Source organism: Lissotriton helveticus, chromosome 1_1 (assembly GCF_964261635.1).
Source record: "Lissotriton helveticus chromosome 1_1, aLisHel1.1, whole genome shotgun sequence".
In the NCBI taxonomy this organism is placed as follows: domain Eukaryota; kingdom Metazoa; phylum Chordata; class Amphibia; order Caudata; family Salamandridae; genus Lissotriton; species Lissotriton helveticus.
The window spans coordinates 1,854,977,946-1,855,005,718 of NC_136057.1; the positions used below are offsets into that span (position 1 = coordinate 1,854,977,946).

Here is a 27,773-nt window from a genome sequence, read left to right on the forward strand (position 1 = left end):
GATTTATGCGTAATGTGCAATGCTTATATGCCTGTGATACCTCTAACTGTGTTTTTATGATTAGGCGGTTGTTTGGCCTAGTATAGTTTATACTATTCAGTTTGTTTTCCTGCGTGATCTATGCCTAAGGTGATTAGTTTTGCGTAGTGTGTACCTACCTTTTACCAGTGGTTACTGGTTGTGTTCTACAATTATTATTTTGTGCTACAGTTCTACTAAGTGCTATTTCTACTAAGTACTGATTCTGACAGTGGCCCACACGACCCTGTCATATGTATGCAATCCCCTGTAAATACTGCCCAGTGCCAGTTGGCACAGTGTATCTGTGTGATTATGATCTAATGTGTTTATGGTAATACAAAGGCTATTTTTATTATATAACCTTGTGTGGAGTTCCTTTTTGTGATGTGCCTAGTGTGTTGTGGATGTGTGTGTGGGTTGCGCAAACGCTTTACACATTTCCTCCGGGATAAACCTGACTGCTCGTGCCAAGCTACCAAGGGGGTGAGCAGGGGTTATCTTTGGCATGTAACTCCCTTGCCCTGACTAAAGTGGTGGTTTCTGCCTGGCTTTGGCGCAAGCCTTAGCCAACCAGAAATCCCAGTTCTAACACAGATGTACTACTTCCTATTCTGATTGAAGCATATGAATGTATGACCGATTCAACACTGGAGAAGAGATTACTAAACTAACTTCAGTACTCCAGCTTCTTATCTTTCTTAGATTCACATGCCTCCTCCCCAGTCAGAGGCTATCGTGCTAATAACATTTGAGCTTTGTTGGGGTATACAGAAATAGAGAGCTCAGCAGGTCCCTCTCATTGTCTATGTTTGTGCTACTAAACAAAATTTGCAATTTAGCCTATGGTCATTTTGACCAGGCCTGGGTGGAGTTTGCTGAGTTCCTCTGGGCGTAACTCCGCGAAGTGACTTGAAAACTCAGCTGAGTTCCGCAAGCGGCAGAGTGTGGCGTGAACTGCCGTTTCCGCGGATCTTCCTGCGCTCGGGTAGAAATTCTACACGAGCGACAGCTGGAGCTTGCCAACTTACTGTGTGCGAGTGGGAAAAAACTATGCTACGCGGAGCGGAGTTGTCTACACTCGCCAGCGGAGTTCACCGCCTAGGCCTAAGTTTGACCAAAATATTTTGCTATTTCAAAAGTACTGGAGATTCCCAGCCTGGCGACAAGGAATGATTGAAGCATGTGAATTTATTAAAGTTCAATTCAATTCAATTCAATTCCAATTTGTTTGTTTTAAGTTAATAAAAACCATCACAATACAAAATACAGTTTAAACACATTTTTTAAAAGGATGCCGCTCCATCTTCATTAAAACGTTATATGTATTAATACATCAAACTTATTAAAGTTATTACCTCTGGAAAAATTGGAGCTACAAGTAACTCATTTCTTTCCCCATACCTTTGTAAGCTTGTGCAACGCCAGTCATGTATTTCTTTCTTTTTGAACGGGTAAAGGGTACTTATCAAGAGATGTTTGCAGGGTGGTCAGTGGTTGGCTCCAGCTGTCCTGTCAAGACAGAGAAAAATGCTTGGTTTTGGTGAAATCTGGCACAAGTGGAGCAAGGACACTCTCAGTGCCAAAATCAACCATTTGTGTTTTCACCGGGACATTAGCAGGTGTGCATCGGCAACACTCAAAATGTGTCCGTCGTATGGAATTTGAGGCTATCTAATGTACTTCTTACTCCAGACTAATGTCCAGACATACAAACTAGACATTTTTGCCCGAGAGAAACAAAATAATGTAGCCTCTATGCACTTGCCTCCATTTCTGAATAGTACCCACTCACATTATAAAGCTACCATCTTCCATGCCTCAGACCTGCTGCAGATGCTTTAGTTGTGCTTGAAATACTTCAGCTACTTCAGAGCCTCCGTATTGTTTACTTTTGGCCCATCCGTGTCCGTGGTCTTTGTCTGAACTGGGGGCTTCGAGCACTCAATGGTCGGACCAGCTCGGATAGGTTGGGTAATTATACCTTTTTTAACGGTAGACACAGTAGTCGTATTGACTACATTTTAGTTGACATAACAATGTGGCCGGTGGTTTTGGATATGGCTGTTAAACCGCGCCAAGAAAGTGACCATGATCCCTTGGTGGCAGAACTGAAGGACTTTAGTTTCCACGGGTTGGTTGCACGACACCCTAATCCTGTACAGGAGGCGGTAGTACTTTCAAATGATATGAGGAGGGTACGATGGCCAAAGGTCTCGGTAGACGTGGAAGCTCGCAATAAGATCAGAGCTCTGGTCTCAAACTCCCTGGCAGAAACTGATAAGTGTGATGCACAGAATTTAGATTTTGCAGCTATTCATGCCAGCTTGTTTTTGTCCCTAAAATCTTTTTTTGTTAAATATGTTGCAAATAAAGGGAGCGGGAAGGGTAAGAAACCACTAAACTGGTTTAACGAAGTCTGCAGAAAGTCTCATGCAGATCTGTTTAAGGCTCTAAAATCAAAAAACCATGCCCTAATTAAAGTAAGTAGGAAAGCTTTTAATGAAGCAAAGCGCCATGCCAAAGCTGATTGGGATAATGAGCGATGGACATCGCTATCTGAGGCTTGTGGGAGTAGGAACTTACAGCAGTTCTGGCACCTTCTTAGGTGGGGTAACTCACAGGACGATCGCCCAAGCCCTGCTTCTGTGGAACCACAAAAATGGGTGTCTCATTTTGTGGAACAATTTAGATGTTGTAACACAGCGTATGTTTCTATAAGATGGCCACTATCCTTTGACACTCTTGTGTTTTCGGCTAAGGAAGTTGAAGCAGTTTTGAGAGCTATCCCTAGGGGCAAAGCGCCTGGTCCAGACTGTATCCCTGCGGATATTTTTTTTGGAGGATCATGACCTTTGGGTTCCATACCTGGTGCGCATGGTTAATGCATTGGCAGCGGACGCCAGAGTACCCGACTCCTGGGCTGGTGCCGAAATATTGCCTATCTTTAAGAAGGGCGATCGGTCGGTTCCATCCAACTACCGGCCGATCAGCTTAATAGACGCGGTACAGAAGATTATTACCCGTCTTTTGCTCACTAGGATCCAGGCATGGATAGAGGAGTATGATATCCTCACCCCTCTTCAAGCAGGGTTCCGTTCCCATGTGAGCACTTTGGATCAGGCATTTCGTTTTATGCTTTTGCACTGGAAGACTGTTACCTTGGGGAAAGGCAACCTGTATGCGGCCTTCGTGGATCTTAGGTCAGCATTTGACCTGGTCCCGAGGGCAGGTTTATGGAACTCCCTATTGGATATGGGTATGCCCCCTATATTGGTACGCCTCATAGTGAATCTTCACGCCCAGACCTTTGCGTATGTGCGCTGGGGAAAGCCGGGGGAGGTGACGGAAAATTTTCCAGTGGACAAGGGTGTCAGGCAAGGCTGTGTCATGGCCCCTACCCTGTTTTCCCTATATATCAACGGGGTTACCAAATACTTTGATAACTTCTCCACGGATGCCCCAAGCCTTGCCGGCCTGCGAATCCCCCTGCTCATGTTCGCAGACGATACTCTCTTGATTTCACGAACCAGACAGGGTCTGCAAAAGGCTCTGACAAGGTTCGAGAGTTTCTGCAGCGACCATGAGCTGGAGGTGAACGTGTCGAAAACCAAATTTATGGTTTTGAGGGGGCACAAGCAAATAAACGCCAGGGTCTCCATGGGGGATATCCCCCTGGAGCAAACAAAGCACTTCACCTACCTGGGTGTTACCTTTAGTGACACGTTGAGCTGGACCCATCAGATTGAGCTGATGACTTTGAAACACCAACAGTTGGGCGGGGCGCTGATTAAGGAGCATAAAGGCTCATTTACGAGGCCAATGTCCCCGCTTATGAAGATCTATGGTGGGAAGGTATTATCAGCAGTCCTCTATGGTGCGGAACTATGGGGTGGCAGTAATCTGAATCCATTAACACAAGCCCAAAATAAATTCCTAAGAATGTCTACAGGCCTACCGCAGTCGACCCCTTTAACTCCTCTTCTTTATGATCTTGGGTGCCACTCGGTGGTGGACCAAGCAAGACTTCGTCCATTGACATTCTGGCGTAGGTTGTGGACAACACCTGAACTCCACTATTATGCTGAAGCATGTCAGGAGGTTAAAAATAGTCTTGGTGTCATGAATATTGGTTGGTTCAGAGACCTTAAGGCTACCTTATTTGCACTGGGTCTTGGCATTTTGTGGTCCTCACCTGAGTCAGCCACTTTCCCTTCTAAAAGGGACCTTAAAAAATGTTATTGGGACTGGGTGACCCTTAATATGTACCTGAATTCAAGCACCAGCAGCCTTACCGGCTTGTTTATTGTACATAAGGATGTGCCCAAGTTAGAAGGGTATTGGGACACTATAACTAAACCCCTGGACCGCAAATTATTTTTTCAATTCAGATGCGGCTCGCTTCCCCTTGGGGAGTTTACTAAAAAGTGGGGAACTGAAAGGACGGGGTTTTGTCCCAAGTGTTATGGTACTGGGGAGAGCCTGAATCATTTTTTGTATGTATGCCCTCTATATTCTGCTCCAAGAGCCAAATGGCTTAGACCGGTCTGTAGACATTTGGGTACCCGAATGGCTGTGGAAGCAACTAGACTGTTAAGAACTAACCTAGATTCCCTTATTGTTGTTGGGGTTGCTAAATTCTTAGGTTGGGCTTGGGTGCTTAGAAGCAGGCTTATTAAAGGTACTCGAATTGTGACAGCCTAGTTCTTGGTAAATGCCTGACCTATGGTTGCATTAGAGCCCTTATGTAGACTCTAACAAATTGGTTTAAGAAATTGATTAGTTTCAACTGAATTACATACTCGTTTCAAATTGATTTATGGTTGTACTAAAACCTCTTTATAAAATGTTTGTATACTTGTACAAGAAGCTGATTAGTTATAAATGATTTAATACTTGTTTTTTAACTGTTTTATATGTATGTATATATTGTATTTTATGTCTTTTATGATGAACTAATCGAATAAAGACTTCTTGAACTTGGACTTACTACTTCCTATTCTGATTGAAGCATATGAATGTATGACCGATTCAACACTGGAGAAGAGATTACTAAACTAACTTCAGTACTCCAGCTTCTTATCTTTCTTAGATTCACATGCCTCCTCCCCAGTCAGAGGCTATCGTGCTAATAACATTTGAGCTTTGTTGGGGTATACAGAAATAGAGAGCTCAGCAGGTCCCTCTCATTGTCTATGTTTGTGCTACTAAACAAAATTTGCAATTTAGCCTATGGTCATTTTGACCAGGCCTGGGTGGAGTTTGCGGAGTTCCTCTGGGCGTAACTCCGCGAAGTGACTTGAAAACTCAGCTGAGTTCCGCAAGCGGCAGAGTGTGGCGTGAACTGCCGTTTCCGCGGATCTTCCTGCGCTCGGGTAGAAATTCTACACGAGCGACAGCTGGCGCTTGCCAACTTACTGTGTGCGAGTGGGAAAAAACTATGCTACGCGGAGCGGAGTTGTCTACACTCGCCAGCGGAGTTCACCGCCTAGGCCTAAGTTTGACCAAAATATTTTGCTATTTCAAAAGTACTGGAGATTCCCAGCCTGGCGACAAGGAATGATTGAAGCATGTGAATTTATTAAAGTTCAATTCAATTCAATTCAATTCAATTCCAATTTGTTTGTTTTAAGTTAATAAAAACCATCACAATACAAAATACAGTTTAAACACATTTTTTAAAAGGATGCCGCTCCATCTTCATTAAAACGTTATATGTATTAATACATCAAACTTATTAAAGTTATTACCTCTGGAAAAATTGGAGCTACAAGTAACTCATTTCTTTCCCCATACCTTTGTAAGCTTGTGCAACGCCAGTCATGTATTTCTTTCTTTTTGAACGGGTAAAGGATACTTATCAAGAGATGTTTGCAGGGTGGTCAGTGGTTGGCTCCAGCTGTCCTGTCAAGACAGAGAAAAATGCTTGGTTTTGGTGAAATCTGGCACAAGTGGAGCAAGGACACTCTCAGTGCCAAAATCAACCATTTGTGTTTTCACCGGGACATTAGCAGGTGTGCATCGGCAACACTCAAAATGTGTCCGTCGTATGGAATTTGAGGCTATCTAATGTACTTCTTACTCCAGACTAATGTCCAGACATACAAACTAGACATTTTTGCCCGAGAGAAACAAAATAATGTAGCCTCTATGCACTTGCCTCCATTTCTGAATAGTACCCACTCACATTATAAAGCTACCATCTTCCATGCCTCAGACCTGCTGCAGATGCTTTAGTTGTGCTTGAAATACTTCAGCTACTTCAGAGCCTCCGTATTGTTTCCTTTTGGCCCATCCGTGTCCGTAGTCGCCGTGTGCACAATATGTTTAAACCCTATGACCTGCATCATCGTGTCTTCCTCATGAGCATGATCCACTGATCCTATATCAAGCAGACTGATTACATTTATTGCAGAAAAAATTGTGGTAGAGTTTAGAGTATAGGATTGTGAATCTTCCTGCAAATAAGAATGCGTTGGGATCAAGCTTTCCAGATCAATTTCCCAATGCCTGTAATGGTAGAATTAAGCGAAGGTCAGCCTCCTGCAAGCATGGGAATATCCTATTGTGAGATCATTTTTGTTTAAATATCCTTTATTAGAGGTATAGGAGAATTAAAGCATGAATGGTACAATACATACAGTATCACATCTCAAAGATGTCTGTCATGTTTACGGGGCATAGCACCCAATGCACTGGTTTTCTTTTTTTTTTTTTTTTTTTTTTGGAAAACCTTTATTTCGTATTATTGGCAAACATATACGGGCCCACAACCATCCGGCCGGCCACAACATCTTGCAGGTCAAAGCAGCAATTGAAACGGCGACACGGAAACAAATTAAAACAAAGCATAATCATTCCATAGTACACCAGGGACATAGGTAAGCCCGAGAAGCAGGATACATAAAGGTTAACATTTTAAATGTATAGTATAGCGTAAAAATTAGGAGTTGAGGAGGATCGAAGTCCATACAAAGTGTCCAAACCAGAAACGGGCGAGCGATACCGACAGAAATCCAGCAAGCCGTAAGATTAATACAAAATGGCGGCCTATCGAAAATACAAAAGGATGTACAATCCCACAGCATGCCACTCGCTAGTCACCACCCACCCCGCAGCGATCCCACCCACCACCCAAAGGGAGGCAGAAAAGAAGAATAAAGAAAGGAAGAAAAGGCCCATAGAAACCAAAAAGGAATAGGGAAAACGCATACCCCCCACCCTACACGCATGCAGAGGCTACGGCCACCCCCCCCCCCCAGCAGCGTGCCTGTCGCCCCGAAAAGACCCGAAATATAGAAATAAGAAAGAGAAAAGAAAAAGGGAATCGGTGAAGATCGGAGGAGGGCTAAACAGTTGGAAACAAAACCATCGACACATTTAACCCAGCAGCCCCACCCCCCCGGCCCCGGAACCCCAAACAGAACCAACGGCTAACTCCCCAGTCCAGGTAACATTATCCAATCAAAAAACAGGCAGCAGAAGGCAAAAAAGGAGAAAAAACAGCATCAACCTTGTCCCCTTCGGTCGAGCACGACGACGAGGTACCATCGCAGCGTAACCCCCGTGGATGGAAAAAACAGACAAAACGACGGCCACAATAAAGAGCACTGTCCACCAAGGTCTGTCCACTTCAATGTCCCACGGTCGTCGGCTGAACAAAACAGGAACCCTCGAAGAGCGATCAGCCACGACAAGAGCAATAAAGCCAGGATAAAACAGAGAAACATGTCAGTAGTACACACAGGATTTGTTCGGCATAGCGTCCAGAGATCATCCCCCAGCCAGCGCCCCGGCACAGATAGCGCACTCCATTGTAGCCTAACCATGACAGGCAACATCACAGCTGGGTGCTCCAAGGTCACCACGCAGATCTGGGGAAGCGCAGCCCGGCATTGGAGCACAGGGTGTGGTGAAGCGCACTGCACAGTGAAACCCATTCGGCAAGTCGGGGGCTCCACGGACAGAACGGCGTCAAGGCGGTCCCCCAGGTCCCGAGCAGTGGTAGATAGGGCAGTGCGCAAAGTACTCAAAGCGCTCATAACATCAGCAAACGTTAGAGACGCCACAGGTGAGGTAGATGCAGCAGCGTCCCGCACTCGGGGCACAGCCGAACAGGTCTGATCACAACACCGGTCAGAGACATCCATCGTGCATAGGCAGCCAGCATTCCGCAGAGCCAACAATATCGGGGGCCCAGGGGTCACGCAATCCGGCAGAACACCGCACTCATTTGCGGTGCAGCGCCAGTTGTCACATACACCAGCAAAGCAGCCCCGCGTCGGTAGATGCAAGTGTAGAGTGCGCGGTCCAAGATGGCACCCACAGCGTTGCTGGCAAACAAAGAAGCATCAAACGTCGGCTACCGGCTGGGGGAAGGACACATTGTAGCCCTGGTTGCAGAAACAGTGTTGCAAGCGTGGAGGGAGCCAGGCGGGATGAAACGTTGCGGCGTGAGGAGCAGTACAGCAGCCGCTCCCCGCCAGTCGACCGTCGGAAGTGAGCACGGGTGTGGCACTCAGGATCAACCGTCCTCACCGATCAAAGACGGGGACGCCGCCATCACGCCCAGAACGGGACAAGGATGTTTCTCTGCCTCCGCTGCAGTAAACACGCCGGGGAGCGCACCGTTGGCACCAGGACAGTCTCCCGAGTCCGAAACATCTGCGCGGGTACAGGATAACAGGCAGGATCAGCAGCCCTCCGGAGGGAAAGCGAGAGGGTCGGCGGAGCCGAGGGATCAGGCGGCCATCATGGTTGCAGGTTAAGCTCCTCCTGTGCACTGGTTTTCTTGCTTCATACATCATGGCTACATTCTCCATCACAAACGTTTCAAACCATGTTTGTGTAACAAGGATATAATTTCCGAAATAAACATCAAGGGAAGGAGGGGAGGATAGGTAACAGGGGACATAAAGGGGAAATCAGGAAGGGGTGGGTATGGTCAGCTGATGCTGGAGTAAGATGTGTGCGTCAGTGTGTGGGTGCGGCGTCATGGGGAGCGTGGGCGATATTCAAAAGTGTCTAACGAAGTGGGCATGGCTTGGGGGGGCGACAGTACGTCTGTCATAACGGATGTCAGGCGTGAGGAGAAGGACGTGATGGTGGAGGCGTCATCAGATGTGTCCGCATGTAATAAGTGCAGGGGGTGCATCGTCGGTATCGTCCGGGTGGGCGACTTCTGTCGTGGTTTGTGTGTGAAGGTATTCCTTGTGAAAAGAGTTGAGCATTGTGTCCCAGAATTGCGCAATCGGGAACTGACGGAGGCCCGCCGTTTCCTCGTTATGGAGGGTGGTGCTTTCCGCCTTTGCCCAGGTGTCTAGGGATGTGTGCCAGTCTTCTGGTAATGGTGGGGTAGCTCTCTTCCAGTGTTTCGTGAGCAATCTTTTTGCTGTGAGGAGGCCAAGGTCCCAGAATCGAGAGGGGGCTTTGTTTAATGAAGTTCGCTTATACAGGCCTAGTATGCATGCCTCCCATGTGTGCGGGATCGTCATGCCCGTGCATTTGTCCAGTGTCGTCAGTACCGCCCCCCAGTATGTCTGAATCCGTGGGCACTGCCAGAGCATGTGTAGCAAGTCTGCCTCTTCCAGGGCACATCTCGGGCATCTGGCCGCTGCTCCTGGGAAATAGCGGTTAATCTTACTGGGTGAGAGGTACGCTCTATGCAGTGTGTAGAACTATCAGTTTAAAGTGCGCGTTCCGTGGCACGTGTCTGGGGCCTAATAGGATCATTTTCCACTCCTTATCCGTCCAGTCCCTCCCCCTGTCTGTGGCCCAGTGGTCGCGTAATGGTTGCAGCGAATGTTGTGTGTGCGACAATAGCGCTTGATGTAGCCAGTGCACTACGTGTGTGCCATCACCCATGACATGTAGGCTCTGTATCAATTGGTGCGTCGGTAGTTCATCAGTGATGTTGCCCCACCGCTGCGTGTATGCTAAAAGTATGGAGGCGTGTTGTAAAAATTGACCTGGCGGGAGACCTGTGTCAGCAGCTAGCGTTACAAACGGTATCAAGACACCATCAGCATATAGGTCTGCCATAGTGTCTACTCCAGTGCGCGTCCAATGTTCTAGCGCTGTTTCTGTGACTATAGAGGTGGACTTGGGGGTGCCTAAGAGTGGGAGCGCCGGGGCATATGGCTTGGTCGTTCTCGTGAGTCGTAGGCTTCTGACAAAACATCGTACCGCTACGGCGACGTGTAGCTGAGCGGATTTCCTTGGGTGCGTCAGGGGGTGGAACATTGTATGTATTTGTGTGGAGGAAAACATATCCGTGTTCGTGGCTGTGTCTTCCAGGTGGTTTCCTGCTAGCCAAGCAGTGACCCATTGTAGCTGGGCTGCCAGATAGTAAAGTTCGAGGTTCGGTACCGCAAGGCCTCCCTCATCGACCGGTGCATACAGTTTGCGGAGGGCTACTCTAGGCCGGCCTGTGTTCCATATCAGGTCTCTGATCATGGAGGCCAGTTCTCTGAAGGTGCGCGCCTGTACGTACACTGGTAGGTTGGCGAAGTAGTATAAGAGTCTGGGGAGTACAATCATTTTTGTCAGTGTCACTCTACTCGGGACATTGAGAGGTAGGGATTTCCAAAAGGCAATCTGGGATTTTATAGACGTGATGGCGCGTGTCAGGTTACCATCCAGTACATCTTGTGGTGTCCTGTAGATATACACTCCCAGGTATTTGAACGTTGTGTGGTGCCATGGCAGTCTCTCCCCATTGATCGTGACTCCAGGGTCAGGGATGTCAGGGTTGAACGAGTATGCACCCGACTTGGCCCAATTAACCTTGAGGCCTGACATGGTCTTGAAGGAGTGAAAGATCTCCGAGAGGCCTCGAGGTATGTGGGTAAGGTCTTTGATGTATAAAAGGAGGTCGTCTGCATATAGCGAGACTGTGTGTACGCCGTCTGCGAGTGGGATCCCCCAGTGCATGCCCTCGGCGCGCAGTAGTGCAGCAAGGGGTTCTATTGCTAATGGGAAAAGTAACTGGGATAACGGGCAGCCCTGTCTGGTGCCGCGTTGTACTCTAATGGCGTCCGATAGTAGCCCGCTCGTGCGGACTCGCACTACTGGGCGTCTATATAGCAATGCCACCAGTTCAATAAAGTCATCCCCGAGGTCGAATCTGCGCAACACTGCCAGCAAATAGGGCCATTCGAGCGAATCGAACGCTTTCTCCAGGTCCAGGACTAGACAGCCCGACCTGGACCAGTCTTGTGTTGCATACTTTTGTACCCGGAACAGCCTACGGATGTTATGGGAGGTGCATCTGGAGGGTACAAAGCCGTTCTGGTCGTCATGTATCAAGCCGGGCACCAGTCCTGCCAGTCGCCGGGCGAGAGTCGAGGCTAGTATCTTGTAATCAGTGTTTAGCAGTGCTAGGGGCCTATATGAGCCGAGCAGTGTATCATCTCTACCTGGCTTTAAGAGGGACACTAACGTTGCCTCATTCATAGACTGGGGCAGGTCCAAGTCTTCTAGTGCCGCAGCAAACACCCGTAAGAGCTCTGGAATTAGGATGTCAGCGCATGCTTTATAGTATTCCGCTGGCAGTCCATCAGGGCCTGGTGCCCTGCCATTCGAGAGGGCAAAGATGGCGTCGCGAAGTTCCTCGGCAATCAACGGCGACCCTAGGTCCTCTCGTTGTTCATCTGTTAGGGTAGGCAGCACGATGTCTTCCAAGTACGTGGTTATGACGGGTGGTGTAGTCTGCAGACGGGATTTGTACAGCGCGCTGTAATGAGTCACAAAGGCCTCGTGTATCTGCGCCTGTGTGTACACCACCGGGCCTGCCAGAGACTGCACCGCTGCCACCGGAGTGACTCGTTTTTCGCGTTGTATCAGCCACACTAGCAACTTGCCTGGTTTGTCGCCAGAATGGTGGGTGCGGGCTGAGTGGGCCCTGTAATTGACATTTTTCAATCTGTCAATCAGTGTATCATACTCTGCCCGTGCTTGTATTAAGTCCGCGGTGGGGCCAGCGGTTGCGGACTGCTCCAGTCGCAGCAGGTCAGATTCAATGCGCCTGAGATCCGCTTCTAAGTGTCGCCGGGAGTGTGCTTGGGTGCCTAGACATTGTCCCATGAGGACCACTTTGAACGCGTCCCATTCAATCTGTGGCGTCGATGCCGTGCCTGTGTTGTCTTCAAAATATTGTGCCGTCTGCGTGCTGATGGAACCCCGAAACGTGGCGTCCAGTAAGAGATCGGGTTGTAACCGCCATGTGGGTATAGGTGGTCGAGGGTGATCCCACATCAGGTCTAGGAGGTGCGGGTTGTGGTCGGAATGTGTGCGTCCCATGTAACAGGTGTCCGTGATATTGGGTAAGAGTTCGCTAGAGACCATGAATCGATCAAGGCGGACATGCAGGACGTGTGCTCCCGAGTAATATGAGTAGACCCTGGAGTGTGGATTGCGAGTGCGCCACGCATCTTGTAAGCCCCATTGCATGGACCACGCCTGTAGCGCCTTCGTAGTGGCCTGAGCTTGTGAGTTGGGTAATGTAGGATGAGAACGGTCAAGCGCCAAGTCTAGCGAACTGTTGTAGTCCCCGCCAATGACCCATGGGACCCCATGCCAGGGGGTTAGTGTGCGTGATAAGCCGGTGAGAAAATCTGCCAACCCCGTGTTAGTCGCATAAATTGAAGTTATGACCAATGGGTTACCATCTAATCTGCCGTGGATAGCCACGTATCTGCCCTCGGGGTCTATATGTACATCTTGTGTGGTCCAAGGAACGCCCGGCCTGATCCATACTAGCGTTCCTCGGGCGTATGATGAGAACCCTGTAGCATAAAGTTGTCCGCGCCATCTACGTCGTAGTGTAGCAATTTCAGTGCTGTTAAGGTGAGTTTCTTGCAGAAGGGCAATTTGAATGTGGTGGCGTTTGAGGTATGAATAGATTTGGTAGCGTCGGGATGGTGTGTGTATACCTCTCACATTCCACGTGCATATCTTAATGGGGAGCATTATAGCAATTCAACAAAACCTCCCATCCGTCTCTGCCTCCACCCCCCCATACATATTCGCTCATCATCACGAAGACGGCCCCCGCCACCCCAGAAGCGCTTGATATGACGCTCCATTGCACTGTGACCATAGGAGGGGGAGAAAACATGGCTATCGGAACAGTAAACCATTGAACAATATGAACTTGCAAAATACCAAAAGGTCGGATGCAAAACGTGCTCCCGTCCATACTCTCTAGGAGAGCAACAATGTTCAAGTCTAAGGGGGTGGGTGTGCTACATGCACAGGATCAAATGGATTATGTCAATATGTTTGTGGAGTGAAGGCATAATGCCTTCCCGGGGAGGACGTATCAGTCTATGCCGCCCTTGTAGAGAATGAACCCATCATATACATGCTTAAGACGCCATACATTACGTGTTCCAGTCGGGCCATCTCCAGGCAAGGCAAAGTGTCTCCGCAGCTGTGCTTCGTCAATCGTGGGCTCTCACCGCCAGTGCCTGGATTTATGTCCAGCGATGGGTCATTTGGTGCATGTGCCCCATGCGTATAGTACGGAAGACGAGGGGGTCAGTCCGCTGTTCTGCTCAGGGTTCATTGTAGCCGTGTTGTCGTAGGCCCGTTGTGGTGGTCACCCGTATTCGTTTCCGTGGGATGTTGCATCCGTCGCCTGATCAGCTGATGTATTCTGCCGTTCCTATTGTGAGATCATTACACCAATATACTTAAAAGGTGGGAATATTGTCCATACACATGCAGCAAAAATGCAACTGGCGGACATCAATATAGACCAAACATAGGAAATTTAGAAGAGCACACTTGGTAGCTCTGCTTGAGGTTCAATGTTGACAAATAGAGTTAACAAACACTGCATAGATGTGAACTGAGCATGAACAAGTGGTCATTGAAGTGAGAACATAGCTAAAATCTGTTGCTTGGCTAATGCCATAGTGTACAGGAACATAGGCTGGAGAGGTAGAAAACTTGCATCCACAAAATTGACCAGCAATGAGTATCCTTTATCTCTTTTATAATAAAAAACTTTCCTTTTGGCTGTTGCACCTCACTATCAAGATCTGTGTTTATTTTTAATGTGTTGTGTTTGAGCAGAGTCGCAGTGCTACTGCCCACGCTGTGCACGTTCTTAGTGTTTCAGCAAAGCCTAAGAAAGCACTTGCCTTTTAAAAAAAGGAGCGATTTCTTCTATCAGATCATGATACATTTAACTATTTTCACTTACGGTTTACTGTTATAAATGAAGAGTTGACTCCATAAGCTGGTAAGTGAAGTATAGGTTTATTTGCAGCACAGGTATAGGTAGAACAGCCTCCCCGTCCAACCACAGCTCCAACTGTCAACCAGGCAAAGGAGAGCTCCAGAACTTAGAACCTAGGGAGAAATCCAGAGTGCTGGCGCAAGAAAGAAGCAAAGCACTGTACAACATATCTCCCCTCTTTGTAAGGAAAGGAAACACGGAAAAGAATAAAGAAACACTAATGTACATAATCATTCAAGTACATGGGTGGACGACGGGAGCGAGAGCTCCTCAAACCAGCATCAACCAAGGAAGAGGAGGAAGAAACAGGATCACAAGATACAGAGGCAGGAGCAAGAGAAACAGGAGCAGAAGAATTAACCGTAGAACCATTATAGTAGGAACATGAAGATGTGGAGGCATCACCACCACCCACCTCCCCCCGTCCAGTTGACAAGGGGTTGAGCACAGAAGGACCACCAGAAGACAGTAAATAACCATTACAACCAACACTCTGAGGAGGAAACAGGTCATCAGAAGAAGAGTCTTTACGTTTCTGATAGAGAGCTACTCTGCGGTAGTTCCAACTTTCACCATTGGCTAAGACGATGAAATGAGGAAAAACCTTCTTGACTCTGTAAGGACCCCTAAACTTGCTGAGACCCTTAGCAAGTCTTCCCGGCTTAACTTTAACTAGGTCACCAACAGAGATGGGAAGGAGGGTATTGTCATGAATTAAGGGGACATCGCCGCCAGAACCCTTTAACCAAGCAGGGGTCAATTTGCTTACAGGAATGCGACCACGCATAAGTTCAAAAGGAGACTTTTCACCACTCTTGTGAGGTGTGGAGCGATAGGCCCAGACCATCTCCTGGACACGCTCATCAGAGAAGCAACCAGTCTCAACAAACATCTGAATCACACCCTTGACAAGGCGATTCACCCTTTCGCAAAGGCCATTACCCTGTGGATTGTAAAGACTAGTCTTCTGATGTTTGATGCCACACTCATTAACAAATGAAGTCATTTTCGAGGAGGTGAGTTGAGTCCCATTGTCTGAGATGAGGACACAAGGATACCCCTCGTTGATAAAAATACCCTTCAAAAACTTAATGGTGACATCAGTGGTGATCTCTTTTACAAATTGTACACACAGCCATTTTGAAAAACAATCGATTAGAACAATTGCGAAACGGTGGTCGGTGGGTAATTCACTCATGGGACCTATAAAGTCTATGCAGACACTGTGCCAGGGAGTATCATCAAAAGCAATTTTGTGTGCGGACCGAGAGCCCAAGACCTTGAGGCGCTTCTCCCCTTCTTTGCAGAAGCTACACTTTAGAACACAATCAACTGCATCATTGTCAATAGAGGGCCACCAAAAGTTCTGTTTGACACGGCGTTGAGTGAGACTTTGACCCAAATGTCCCTCATGGGCCAAGTCTAGAATCCTCCTTCTTAATAGTCTGGGAGGGACAAAACGATCACCTCGCATCAAAACATCTTTACCTTCTAAAGAAAGTTCATCTAAAATTTTCAGGAAAGGTCTGACAGAAGGACTAACCGTACTTTCTCTCCTAGTACCATTAGAGACAAGACTGATAACAGCCTTCAAGGTCAGATCTTCTTCCATTCCTTTGGACCATTCATCACGGGAAAATGAACCACCGCCCACCAACAAAACATCTTCCATAACAGCAACCGCTAGATCATCAGACGTGAACTCAGAACCACCACAAGTGGAAGGAATAGGGAGCCTGGACAGGCAATCTGCTTGGATATTCCTCCACCCGTGGACAAATTCGATCTCACACTGATAATCTTGCAAGCGAGAAGCTAGTCTCGCCAACCTTGGGGAGCCCTTACCAGCCCCACCCGGAGCTAAGATGTTTAAAAGGGGTTTGTGGTCTGTACGCAAAACGAACTTGTAACCCCATAAGTAGGTACGAAAGTAGCTTGTTCCCCAGACAGCGGCAAGAGCCTCACGCTCTATTACCGAGTAGTTAGACTCAGAGGTGGACAAAGGCCTAGACGCGAAAGCTATGGTTTTCTCCACACTGCCATGTCTTTGTAAAAGGACCGCACCAAGGCCAATGGCACTGGCGTCAACCATGAGAATAGAGGACCGAGCAGTGTCAAAAGGGGTGAGTACATCTGCAGTTTTGAGTTCCCCTTTGATCAATTTAAAACAAGATTCGTGCTCAGTGGTCCAACAAAATTTGACACCTTTTTTAAGTAAGGATCTGAGGGAAGCAGTCTTGGAAGAGAAATCTCTTACAAATTTCGAATAAAACTCGATCAAGCCCATAAAGGACCGAAGTTGATCCTTATCCACTGGGGAGGGTGCTAACTCAATGGCTTCAAGTAAGTTTTTCTTGGGTTTGATGCCTTCTTCCGACAAGCAAAATCCTAAGTACTCTATTTCTCTCAACAGAAAGGCACACTTCTCTTTTCTTAATGTCAAACCAGCCTCATCCACTCTACGTCACACATCTTGTAAGATTTTGTTGTGCTCCTGTAGAGAGTTGCCATAAATCAAGATATCATCTTGAAAGTACAGTACCTTATCAAGACCCTTAAAGACTTCAGAGACAAGTCTCTGGAACACGCTAGCAGCTGAGACTAGCCCAAAAGGTAGTCTGGTGAATTGAAATGTGCCCTCACTGGTGATAAAGGCAGTTAAATGCTTTGAGCTTTCGTCCAGGCAAATTTGATGGTAGGCGTGTTTAAGGTCCAACTTACTAAAGAACCTTGCTCCTTTAAGAGTTGAAACTAATTCGCCAATGTTTGGTAGGGGAAATACGTCGGCTACAACACATTTATTTAGGGAGCGAAGATCCACACAGAACCTGATCTTGTTGTCTGGTTTCTGTGAGATCACAACAGGCGAAACCCAAGGAGATGCTTCGATGGGTTCGATGATACCCCCTTGGAGCATCTCCTCAAGAGTAGCCTTAACTTCGTCCCGCAAAGCAAAGGGCACCCTCCTTACTTTGTGTTGTACAGGTGAACTGCCCTCCTTGAGAACTATGCGATGAGAGTAGCCAATCAGCTCACCCAACTGATCCCTAAACACATTTTTAAATCGGGCCAATATATCCTCCATGGATGAGGTCTCGACAATTGAAATAGGATTATCAGATCTAGGATCAACCACTATGTGCAGATCATATTGATGATGACGGCCTAAAATTGCTGGTCCATCTGCTGATATATATATTTTACCACAAGCTGATCTTCCTTTGAAAACAATATCAGCTTCGAAGAAGCCCAGTATGTCAATTTTCTCCCCCTGGTAACCAGACGGGAAGATGTCGCATGTCTTCAAAACTCTTTCACCCCACACTCTCTTCATCAAAGAATTGGGGATTATGGTCCACTTTGAACCAGTGTCAACCATAAGTGTAATAACTTTCCCATCAATTACAAAATCATCCTTAAAAGGATTACCTCTCTGGTTATCACACGCGTACACAGTGTCAGTCAGAACTAAGATTTTGTTGACATCACGTCTCAAATCAACACATTCATTAACAACTGTAATTCTCGAATTATTCTTATTCTTACACATTTTAGCGAAGTGTCCCGTCTTACCACACCGTAGACACTCTTTGTTGTTTGCAAAACAAAATTTCCCCTCCGAAGAATGGGAAAAACTACCACATCTAGAACACATCTTTTGATTATTTTTGCTAAAAGATGATTGTTGTATATTCTTTTTCTGAAGAACATAACCCTTCTTCCTAACAATTGCAATGGCAGCAGCTTCATCCTCACTATTTTTGCTAAGAGTGCTCTTATGAGAGATTTCTGCCACCTTGGACTCCAAACTACTTTTCTGTAATTCTCTCATACACTTTTCGCTTTCCTCCACAACCTTGGCAAGTTCTATAGCGTCTTTCAAAGTTGGGTTCTTCGCCGCCCACAAACGTTCCTGTACTTTTCTATTGTTGGCTTGAACAACCAGCTGATCTCTAATTAGTTCATCTGCCATTGAGCCAAAGTTACATTTGATTGATAACTCACGCAGTCTCGCTACAAACTCATCAATACTTTCTTCAGCTAATTGTTTGTTCTTATAAAATTTGTATCTTTGAAGGATAAGATTCTCTTCTTTACCAAAACGAGTTTCTAATCTTGTTATAGCCTCTTTAAACTCATCAAAGTCAGCTTGTGACCCTGCAGGTAGAACTTGTGGTAAGTATCTGAACAGACGCTGTCCCTCTTTACCCAACGCGGTCATTAACAAAGCTTTTTTCCGTTTAGGTGAATAGTCTTCACCATCTAAAGCTTCAATATAATTATAGAACATGACTATCCAGTCTTCCCAGGCTATAGGGGGATTGCCTGGTTCTGACAAAAATTGAGGAGGAAGAGCGACATTGATCGCTTGAGCCATGTTCATATACTACTAGCTGGGTAAAGAGAATCAAGTATACCAAGCAGTAATGTTAAAAGAGGTTTAAAATAAATGCTTACTTCAAAAGAGAAAGTCTGTGGCAAAGAAACGATGTTTATTGCTCAATCAGGAGCATTTCCATGGAGATAAGTAACATCACAGGCAAATACCAACAAATGACCAAATGTGGCGTGCGTGTAATACCGGATCACAGCGGGGTCGATGCACAAAAGACATGCGCCTCAAAGACACATCAGGTGTCAGAATTGAACATGCTGACGTTTTCGCTTAGATAAGCATTCCAATGACGCTGCCAACTTTGTTCCGGTGATACCGCTGCTACTCTTGTTATCGAGATGTCGACAACGGCGCTGCTTGCGTTTCAGTGATGCTGTCGCTGTTGCCACTTGCGTTCCAGTGATGCTGTCGCTGACGTCAGACGCTGCAGCTGGCGTCGCTTGCGTTCCAAAGATGCCGTTATAAACGCCGTTTGTGTTTCAATGACGCTGCCGCTTACGCCGCTTGTGTTTACATGCGTTAGAGCACAGTGTGAGTTAGCGTTGCTAGGTAACTCACCGTGATTCATGCGCGGCGGATGAAATGACGTCAAAGTCCTTTCGGAAATCTTGGGACAACGCGAACATCCAGAAACTAACTTTTTCCTTTAGGTGGTCATCACTGAAGCGGAAACGATGTCGGTGTCCTGGCTGTACACACGGGGTTCTTGAGAGGCTCCTTGATTTCTTGGTTCTACCGCACTGTAGGGTTTCTGTTGACTGCAGCAATACACGGAGAGAAGATGGTTGGACACTCCACAAGTCCAAGTCGCCAAATGTTATAAATGAAGAGTTGACTCCATAAGCTGGTAAGTGAAGTATAGGTTTATTTGCAGCACAGGTATAGGTAGAACAGCCTCCCCGTCCAACCACAGCTCCAACTGTCAACCAGGCAAAGGAGAGCTCCAGAACTTAGAACCTAGGGAGAAATCCAGAGTGCTGGCGCAAGAAAGAAGCAAAGCACTGTACAACATTTACCCATTTATGTCCACTATAAAAATTGTTAATGTGAAATGTAAATCTGTTTGTTCTTTCCTTTGAACCTTTACAGTTAAATTACCCTTACTACATTACTGGACAGTGGGAGATCAGACTACATCACTAACCTGTTACAATTTATTTAGGTTAATTTGAAATTTGGTATAAGACGACCCGAAGCCCGAACAGGAACGGAGACGGACACATGTACAGCATGCGCAGGCACAATGATCTTGGAGTTTGCTGCTCTGAGCAGATTCACTGGCATATCAATATTTGAGGTTTGTTAAATGTCCTACATTTATAGAAAAATATATATTTTTTGCATGTTGAATACTTTGGTTGTGTTGATTTCGTTTATTAGGCACTTGTGACTTAAAAGTGGGGTCCCTGTTCAGAATTTTGATAGCATTGGAGCGAGGTGTCTAAGCCCCAATGAGACCATAAGTACTTGGGAGGGATCCCAAGTCCCACAAAGCACAGTGCCAGGCAGGCGCCATTGAGCATCGATTGGCTAGGGGCAGGCTGCCCTCACATCACCCAAAAACTGCTGCACTTCCCCGCTGTGCAGGATGCGTGCGAGCCACGCCCAAGCCCGTCTCTGCCCAGCAGAGGCCGGACCACCCCTCTTGGTTTTACAGATCGACTCAGTACTTTGTCACTAGTAAGATCTAATTCATCCGGTTGACAGTTTGTTTAGCACTCGTTTTGAGGTGCCTTTGCTGATGTGCTCTTGCCACATGAAGACTTGGTGGGGTCCCGATCCTAGTTATTTTACTCTGGGTCTTGCTTTTCATCCCAGCAGTAAGATGGTAAAGAGGAAAACCATCTCCACAAATGTAGGGCATTTACAATCTGGGGAAGTTTTAAAGGATTCTGCCACAAACAGACTTTCTAAATCATCAATACTTTCTTACCTAACCACAGTGGCTGGGGCAATTAATGATGAAAATAGTACCTGTGAGGATAGGCTTGGTATTCGACCTGCACCCACTCTCTTAAGAGCAACCCTTGTAGCTATTCCAGCTTATATTTCTATGTTGGACCATAAAACTATGAGCCAAAATATAGCAGAAGGATCTAACACACAAAAATCAACTGCTACCATGATAGTTACTGCCGACATTCATCAATCAGTGGCAGTGGTCGAATCCAGGAATTCTCCTATGGACTGTGGCCTCCTAGCACCAAAATGCAAAAATGACAGCAACAGTAACGCGACGGTCTGGAACTAAAATAAAGGACAGATTGGCTCAGCAGGCCCCTGTGGTGGGTAACAGCCAGAAACCAGTGACCACATTACTAGCTCTAATGTTGGTGAGATTCCTTCCATGCTGTAGACTATGATTGAGGCTGCAGTTGGTAAACATTTAGATAAATGCCTGGGTAAACGGTCATCAATTGAAGCCAGTTTAAACAACTTAATTCAGTTTTGCAAAACCAATTTGTCTTCAGTGGGCATACTGTAAACACTGCGAATTCTGTCCCAGTAGGGCTGGAGCAGGAGGGCTTGGTGATTGTGAAGGAGCCAGCATCATGCCTCACATGCACATATTGTCCAATTCAAAGGTGGCTCCCTAGTGCTGTCTACTAACTTGTAAGGTAATCTAGATCCTTTGGTTAATCAGGCTCTGGTACTCATAGGCATCCTGAGATATCTGCGTTCCAAAAGAGCCCAAGAGGTATGAATGCAGACAGGCCCTCAGAAGGGGTGGGAGTGGCAAACCGTAACAACGGCCCACTTCCAAGAGAGAACACCTGGTCTGACCTCATGGAGGCCTCAACTAAGGCGGACAGCAGCAAATTCTGGGAGATAGTTAATCGCCCCCTATTTAATGGTAATGATGCCTATGCCACCTCTTCTCATATTTCCCTTATAAATGGATTGAGCACTTTGAGCGCATTTATTGTTCTCAGGATTGTGTTTGTGTGCATGAGCTCCCGGTTACAGTGCGAAAACAGAATAACTTAACAATTGGTGTTGATGAAGTTGAACTAGCAATAGAGCGCATGACAAGTCACAAGTCCCCTGGCCCCGACAGTATTGCCGCCGACCAAATGTGCCCCCAGTGCAGACTTCAAAGCACTCATGGACTGCACCCACCCAGCCCCAATACACTAAAGCCTGTCTGGGAGGTGGTGACACCTCCCTGGGACAGGAAACCTATTGTCCAGGCCTCCCCTGCCGGAATTTCGTCCAGCAGCAGGAGGCCAGACCTGTGTCTGAGGCATCCATTTTGTGATGCCAGGGTTCTTTTAAACTGGTACTGGTGTGTACCTGTCTCTCCCTCTAGAAGGGTGGAATCATACCTCCGCCGCCAGGACTGGCGGGGGCGGTATGATTCCAAAGTGTTTAACACCAAACACATGTTTCCTTGCAGCCATTCCAAAGTTAGCATTTACCATGAGGTTATAATAGAATTAAGAGTATATAGTTTGGCTGCATCACAGAACAACCCCAGAGAATAGATTCCGAAGGGTGCAGAGGGGCCCTGCTCATGCATGGGCACACTCTCACAAAACCCAGCACCCTGCCTTCAGGATTGATCAGGCCTGCCATAGGGGTGACTGATAGGTTTATATGTGTATTGATACAAGGTAGATATAGGGACCCTATATCTAAGTAAGGGGTGCATACACCACCTCACACAGGCTGCTGTAGCAGACCTGTGGTGTCATTTTGGAAGGCTTCCCAGGGATGGCATAATGCATGCTTCAGTCCCTGGTAGGCCTCTGGGGTACCTATGCCCTTGGCACCTAGTGTACCATATACTAGGGACTAATAAGGCTCCCCAGTAACCAAACTGGAGTGTACCTAAAGTAAATGGAATCATTTAAAAAAAAAAGAAAGCAGATAGGCTGTTGCCCTGAATAGCAGGATCCCAGCCAAACTAAGTCAAAAACCATCAAAACACCAGGAAAAAAGTGGGGGCAACCATGTGTTCGGATTCCACCTTCCTACAGTCTCGATGAGAGCAGCTAGGGCTAGCTTTGTTGTTGCCCTCGGCAGGTGGGTTTAGAACGTAAGGGAGGTCTTGAAGGCTGTCCTGTCGGAGGTATTTTTGCTGGCACGCTATCTCCTCTCCAGCCGTTTGCGGTCTCGTTTTGCTGTTCTGATTTCTTGGATATAGCAGCTGGTTTTTTGGGGAGTATTATTTCTGGATGTTGCTGTTAATGGAGGCAATGCTGTTGGCGCAATTGGTGATCCAGGTGTTCTTCACTCCCTATTCGAGGTTGGTGGTGGTAGCAGGGTTGGAGGTGCTGAGGGCGTTCGTCCAGCTGGTCTCTGAGATTTTGTTCCAACTCTGGTGGGAGGACCTGGTTGTTTTGGGGGTGCAAGGGCTGGAGATGTTGTAGTGGGTGATGGAGTGATTGGACCATGTGAGTTCTTTGTTGTGGCTGTATTTGACGCAGTTGTTTGAGGTTAAAATTGGGTCCACCGTGTGTCCTCTGGGGTGTGTAAGATTGGACGATATGTGTCAATCCAAAGCGTCTCATACTGTCTAGGAGGTGTGCGGTGTTGTTGTTGGGATTGTCGATCTGAAATATATATATATATATGTTTGAGGCATATGAGCTGCAGATTACACACTGTGCATAGATGGCCACCTAGTGTTGGGCCTGGATGTTTGCAGTTTGTTTTGTTGTAGAAAAGTCTTTGGAAGTCACGAGATAGGTGACTCCTCCTTTGGATGATACTGCCATGGGCATCGGCTCCATCCCCAGATTATTTTTTTCCGCCAATGGGCTCGGATGTGTTTCCAGCGCTCCATGTTGGAACCGATTTCCTTCAGCGCGTAATCCTCACCAACTTCCAGAATTTAGATTTGAACGCTTTTACAGTCGACGCTACTCTTCAACACCGAAGATTTAGATTCCGGTCATCGCCGACGGCCTACGGGCCTAACTAGGCCTCGACTCCAGCTCATGGAAAGGACGGCATTTAAAAAGTGTCCTCAATGTGGGTCGAAGTTTCCCCACACCGACCTTCATGAAGTGTGTAACCTTTGCCTCTCCCCGAGCACGAGGCCGGAGACTGTTCCGCTTGTGCCTCTTTCCACTCCAAAAAGACTATCCGGGACCGAAGAGCGAGGAGAACAATGGCTCGATCTTCAGCTCCGATTCCGGACGACATCTTTGAAGAAGGCGTCGTCGTCCCAGAACAACATGACGTCGACAGCAACTCCGAGGCAGAAGATTCCGAAGTCGAGGATATCACTCCAGCACAGCGTGTCGTAAGACCGTCGACCCCGACCCTTCCTCGACACACCCAAAGTAGGCCCCGGTCACACCCTCGCCCTCGGGTGCACACCGGCACACTGCTTCTACTGCCCCACCTTCGGGCCCGGCTAAGAAGCTAAGCAAGCCTTCAGGCGACTCGGCTCGAGTCGGCCTTCGCCCGGTGCCGACGGACAGCTACCGGCACGGCCGAAAAAGACAATTTTACCGGCCGCGCCGACATCCAAACCACCGGCGCTGAAACATACCGCTACTCCTTCGGCACCGAAACCCAGTTCGGAACCAAGCAAAACCGCTTCGGATTCTAAAAGACCACCGGAACCGAAAAAACCATCGGATCCCCAAAAAATCCTCGGAGCCGAAAAAATCCTCGGAGCCGAAAAAATCTTCGGAGCTGAAAAAGACTCCTGCTTCTCCGGTTAAAGACATTGCCAAAAAACAAAAGAAACCACTTTGTGCCGAAGCCCTCGTCCGCCCCAAAAGATCGGCCTCCTGCAGAGGACTTATTTTATCCAGACCCTGCACAAAAGACTCTGCTAAAGATCCAATCACTGGACAGCTAACTTTGGCTTCAAAAAAGCGACCACTGGATACACCAGCTCCAGCTCCTCATCCAAAGATGGAGGACACAGCTACCTCTCCTTTAAGACTTCCTTCCCCTTCTCCTCCATCTATACCATCTCCACCTGCTCCACTACCACAACATTCCTCTGCATCCTCTATCATACCAGACGATGACAACAGGGATGATAGCTCTGATGATATAGGGGGTAACATACATGATCCAGCTACTCCTCCAGGCTCCCCTGACCCGTGGCAGGATTATAACACCCCAGACGTCCCAAATGTCCCTCAAGATGACATATATCCCTCAAGGCCTCTCCCACCAGAAGACACTAAGGGTTTCAGTCAATTAATACACAGAGCTGCGCAATATCATGGGGTAGACATGCATACAGACCCTGTAAATGAAGACTTCCTAATGGATACATTTGATAATGCACAAAGGTCCTCATCCATTTTACCAATGCTTAAAGAAGTGATTAAGCATGCTCCTGAAGTCTTCAAGGACCCAGTCAGAACTTGGGTCATAAACCCTCGTATAGAGAAAAAATATAAAGCTTATATTAAAGGTCCAGTACCACTAGCCTCACTTGTAGTTTCCAATGCACGCAAGAGAGCAAACTCACAAACATCAGGTGAAGCTCCCCCACCAGATAAAGAGTCTAAGCTACTTGACGCATCAGGGAGCTACTTGACGTCTCAAGCAGCAAACGTGGCGTATTGCCAATACACCAGCATTATTGGCCATATATGACAGGGCACATTATGACGAATTAGAATCACTAATGAGGCACCTCCCCGATAAGTACAAAGATAGAGCAAATGACCTTATCCAAGAAGGGAAAAATATTACAAACACCTCTATTCGGTGTGCACTTGATGCAGCAGACACTGCCTCCAGGGCAGTTAACACCAGTGTTTTATTACGTAGACATGCCTGGCTACGCATATCAGGGTTCAAACCTGAAGTTCAAAGTGCCATACTTAATCAACCCTTTGATGAGCAACACTGATTCGGACCTAATGTAGATGTATCACTTGAACAAATGAAAAAGGATACAGATACCGCCAAATCTATGGGAGCCCTGCAGTCGCAGGCTCCCAGACATTCATTTTGACGCTCATCCTATCGAGGTACCACCAGGGGATACTCTTCGGACACACCTTCTACCTCGTACAAAGCCCCTACACAGTCCACCTACAGAAAGGGCTACCGAAGGGGTGATTACAGGGGTAACTATAACAAAGGGCGAGGTAAAAATAACAACTCCCGCTCTGCCTCTACCCCTGCCCAATGACTCCCCTTTCCCCAATGACTCCCCTTTCCCCGTCCCATTCCACTCCTGTCGGGGGAAGACTTCAACAATACCTGCCAGCCTGGAAAACATCACATCAAACAGGTGGGTGCTTCAAATAATTCAAGCAGGTTACTGTCTAGAACTAACATCCACACCCCAAACATACCACCCAAGCAGCGTCCAATGTCACAAGAACATATAACACTGCTCAGACAGGAAGTAATATCCCTCCTGCAGAAAAATGCAATAGAAATAGTTCCAAAGCATCAGCAAAACAAAGGAGTATACTCCCGATATTTCCTAATACCACAGAAGGACGGATCTCGAAGACCCATCCTAGACCTCAGACCTCTGAACATTTACATACATAGTTGGATCATTTTCATATGGTCACACTCCAAGTCCTTCCACTCCTGTTACAAAACAACTTCCTTGTCACTCTAGATCTCAAGGACGCCTACTTCCATATTCCCATCCACACAGCGCACAGAAAATATCTCAGATTTGTGGTAGACGGGCAGCACTACCAGTTCAGAGTGCTCCCATTCGGAATCACAACAGCGACAAGGGTGTTTACCAAATGCCTAGCAGTGTTAGCAGCACATTTAAGAAGACAACACATTCATGTCTTCCCATGTCTAGACGACTGGCTCATAAAAGCCAGCTCATACAGCCAGTGTGTACAACACACTCGCACTACTATTCAACTGCTTCACGACTTGGGATTCACAGTAAATCACACCAAATCACATTTGCAACCCTCACAAACACAACAATATCTCGGCGCTACAATAAACACCCAACTAACACTAGCCTATCCCTCTCCAGCCAGGATAACAAGTGTACAAACTCTCCTAACAAAATTCAAACTGCAACACTCGCTACTAGCTCGAGTGTTCATGCAGCTTATAGGAATGATGGCATCTTGCATATTTGTAGTACCCCACGCAAGACTTCAAATGCGTCCACTTCAAGAGTGCCTAGCACGCCAATAGAACCAGGCTCGGGGTCAATTAACAGACCTAGTGTTGGTAGACGGTCGGACTCACCGTTCTCTGCAATGGTGGAACACCAAAAACCTTTCCAAAGGGCGACCGTTTCTAGAGCCAGTTCCTCAAATAGTCATTACAGCGGACGCATCGCTGTCCGGCTGGGGAGCTCACCTACTGCATCACACCATGCAAGGCAGATGGACACCGCAACAAAAGTTACTCCACATCAACCACATGGAGTTGCTAGCTGTGTTTCTAGCCCTAAAAGCATTTCAAAATCAAGTGTCAGGCAAAGCTGTCTTTGTCCGCACAAACAATATGACAGCTATGTACTACATAAACAAACAAGGGGGAACACACTCTCTGCAGCTCTCGGTTAGCACAGCAGATATGGAGATGGGCTATACCACCAAAGATCTTCCTCTTAGCCCAGCACTTCCCAGGAGTACAAAACACTATAGCAGATCTGCTAAGTCGACAAACACAGCAGATCCACGAGTGGGAACTTCATCCGCAAGTTCTTCAACCGTTCTTTCAAATGTGGGGACAACCTCCGATAGACCTCTTTGCCACCCACGAAAATGCAAAATGCCCAAACTCCGTCGCCAGATACCCACACCCATTGCCCAAAGGCAATGTGATATGGATGAACTGGTCAGGACAATTTGCGTACGCTTTTCCTCCTCTCCCACTACTTCCGTTAGTGGTACGCAAGCTACAGCGGAGCTCCGCAGGGTCATCCCCTAATGAGGCACACCAATTGGGATCACTCAAAGGTGCTTCAAAGTTTTTTAATTGTTATAAATTTTCATGTCTGTGATTATTTACAGGCAATCCCTTTAAGGGTAGTTAGCTTCGATATTTAACAGCATATCGTTAGATGACCAGAGTTGTAATCCATGTACATTTAAACATTGAACTCCAATGCATTTCGGGCTTAGGCGCCCTTGATCACGGAGAGTTCCAAGAAACGCGTAGCGTCCTTAAACGTTCACCATCAGTCAT

The 27,773-nt window shown here is 47.0% G+C and overlaps 1 protein-coding gene across 1 annotated transcript in view; it reads left to right on the top strand.

The window, feature by feature from the left end:
• Nucleotides 1–27,773, top strand: part of EDEM3 (ER degradation enhancing alpha-mannosidase like protein 3) — a 501,369-nt gene that overhangs the window by 167,519 nt on the left and 306,077 nt on the right. The window contains exon 7 of the mRNA XM_078641446.1: nt 19,822–19,956. Coding sequence (XP_078497572.1) covers nt 19,822–19,956 — 135 coding nt within the window. The remainder of the gene's footprint in view (nt 1–19,821; nt 19,957–27,773) is intronic.